This window comes from Cyprinodon variegatus, unplaced genomic scaffold (genome assembly GCF_000732505.1).
Source record: "Cyprinodon variegatus isolate N-32 unplaced genomic scaffold, C_variegatus-1.0 Scaffold558, whole genome shotgun sequence".
In the NCBI taxonomy this organism is placed as follows: domain Eukaryota; kingdom Metazoa; phylum Chordata; class Actinopteri; order Cyprinodontiformes; family Cyprinodontidae; genus Cyprinodon; species Cyprinodon variegatus.
Genome location: NW_015151011.1, coordinates 254,797 through 256,691, shown reverse-complemented (window position 1 = coordinate 256,691; position 1,895 = coordinate 254,797). Strand labels below are relative to the sequence as shown.

General features: G+C 43.5%; 1 protein-coding gene across 1 annotated transcript; it reads left to right on the top strand.

Annotated features, from left to right (window-relative positions):
* The first annotated feature begins 54 nt into the window (after window positions 1–54).
* LOC107095586 (peptidoglycan DL-endopeptidase CwlO-like) lies at window positions 55–1,872 on the top strand. Its single transcript, XM_015391738.1, has 5 exons — window positions 55–133; window positions 480–583; window positions 660–744; window positions 1,254–1,358; window positions 1,556–1,872. The coding sequence occupies exons 2-5, from the start codon at window positions 525–527 to the stop codon at window positions 1,658–1,660; spliced, it is 354 nt and encodes a 117-aa protein (XP_015247224.1). The 5' UTR covers window positions 55–133; window positions 480–524; the 3' UTR covers window positions 1,661–1,872.
* Window positions 1,873–1,895: the final 23 nt, after the last annotated feature.

Genomic DNA, 1,895 nt, shown 5'->3' with positions numbered 1-1,895 from the left:
TCTCAGTTTTATAAATCTTTGTTTCATTCTGGTTTTTACTGGTAACAGCTTCACTCCCACAAAGGTTCCTAACGTCCGCTATGAGCTGAATGATTCAGCTCCGTCCATCCAGCCCAGAGCAGCAGCAGCAGCAGTACATGTGCAGGTGCAGCACACTCACTAACAACTTTATATTTCTATCCATGTGGGGTTTGTTAGTTCCTGCCTTTATGCCCAACCCGGACACCTCCTCTAACCTCATGCAATGCCAAAATATTCCCAATCCTAACCTCACCAAAAGATAATCCACGCCATTATAGATGGGCCTGTACCACATTAGGACCAGACCCTGGTCTGCATGAGGCCTGCTGGTCCTCAGAGGTTTAGTACCAGAAAGAAGTCCTAATTAGTCACATAAGCAAACACCCCCACACCCACTCAGATCTCTGTTTCAGGCTCAGGCTGAAACCCACTGATGACACAGCTACCTTTTCCTGCAGCAGGTTCACGTCCACAGAGACTTCAGCGCAGTTCGAGATCAGGCCATGAAAATGATCCAGGCTGCCTTCACTCTGCTGGACCAGGAGTTTCAGAAACTCGATCGGTACACGAAGGTTTTCATCTTCTTCTAGTTGTAGCAACTGATGAATCACAGATGAATCGTTTTTCTCTTTCTGTAGAGAGAAGTTAGAGGTTTCCAAAGCTGCTGCCGCTCTGCAAAGAGAGAAGGAGGCACATGAAACACACAGACAACAACAGCAGCAGGTCACCTAAACTTTCATCTTCTTTCACCAAATTCAAACTGGCTCCAGAATACATGATGCCGTCTGTTTCAGACAGTAACGGGACTCTCTGCCGGTCATAATCTGGAGAAACCTTAAACTAATGTGGTCAGTTAGCGCTGTAATTTGGTCTAATCTGATCTAGTCTAACCGAGACAAGTTCCACACTGATTTATTCCGATATAATCTGGAGAAACTAATTTAATCTAACCTTTCAGGACAACTCCATTTTATTTAAACATTGTAATCTAATCTAATCTGGACACAAACTATTTTAATTTGACATTAAAATTGTTTTCAGATTCATCATAAAACTGAATCTCAGTCTCTTACGTCAGAGACTAAGAATCTAATCTAAACTCTAATCAGACTAAACAAACTGACTTGGAGAGAGTCTAACAGGTTCAGATTACGTCCATTTTAATCCAGCAGTAAAACTTTGATCATCTCCTTTATTATTTAGTAAGAATGAAAATGTCCTGAATGCATCAGGAGCTGAAGGAGATGCTGGAGAAACACCGCTGGCAGAACGAGGCGTGGCTCCGAGCGAGAGCAGAGGAGAACGACCGAGAGAGGAGGGAGATCTGCAGACTCCGAGTCAGTCAATCAAACACACAGACCCCCCAAGCTTGAGGGGGGGCCCATGGCTCTGTACTCAGCTCTCTGCTTTTTGACTGAATAATTATTTCCAAATGAAAGGTTTTAGCTTTCATTTCCTGGTTTTATGATGAACCCTGCCTTATTCCAGATGTGTTTCTCATAGATTGGTTCTGTGTGTATATTTCTGTCGTCAGGAGGAGGTGCTGCAGGACCAGGAGAGGCTGAAGGAGGAGCAGGACAGCGTCCAGAAACGCAGCCAGCATCTGCTGTCCATCATGCAGCAGTTCAAAGGGATGTAGAAAGCAGCCAATCAGCTGCTGACCAGTTTCATCTAACCTGGAACAGATTTTAAAAGATGGTTTACGACAAAAATAAAGACGCAGTTTGGAGTTTATAGGAGATAAATATCAGATCTGACAGATAAACGATAAACAGACTGATTGGTTGATCAAATAAAATTAAATCAAATTCATCCATCATCCATCCATCCATCCATCCATCCATCCATCCATCCATCCATCCATCCATCCATCC

Excerpts from the sequence above, each read along its gene's own strand:
- LOC107095586 (XM_015391738.1), top strand. The coding sequence starts at position 525 with ATGAAAATGATCCAGGCTGCCTTCACTCTGCTGGACCAGGAGTTTCAG. Across the intron at positions 584-659 it reads GAGTTTCAGAAACTCGATCG|AGAGAAGTTAGAGGTTTCCA; the intron begins GTACACGAAGGT and ends CTCTTTCTGTAG. Across the intron at positions 745-1,253 it reads ACAGACAACAACAGCAGCAG|GAGCTGAAGGAGATGCTGGA; the intron begins GTCACCTAAACT and ends TGAATGCATCAG.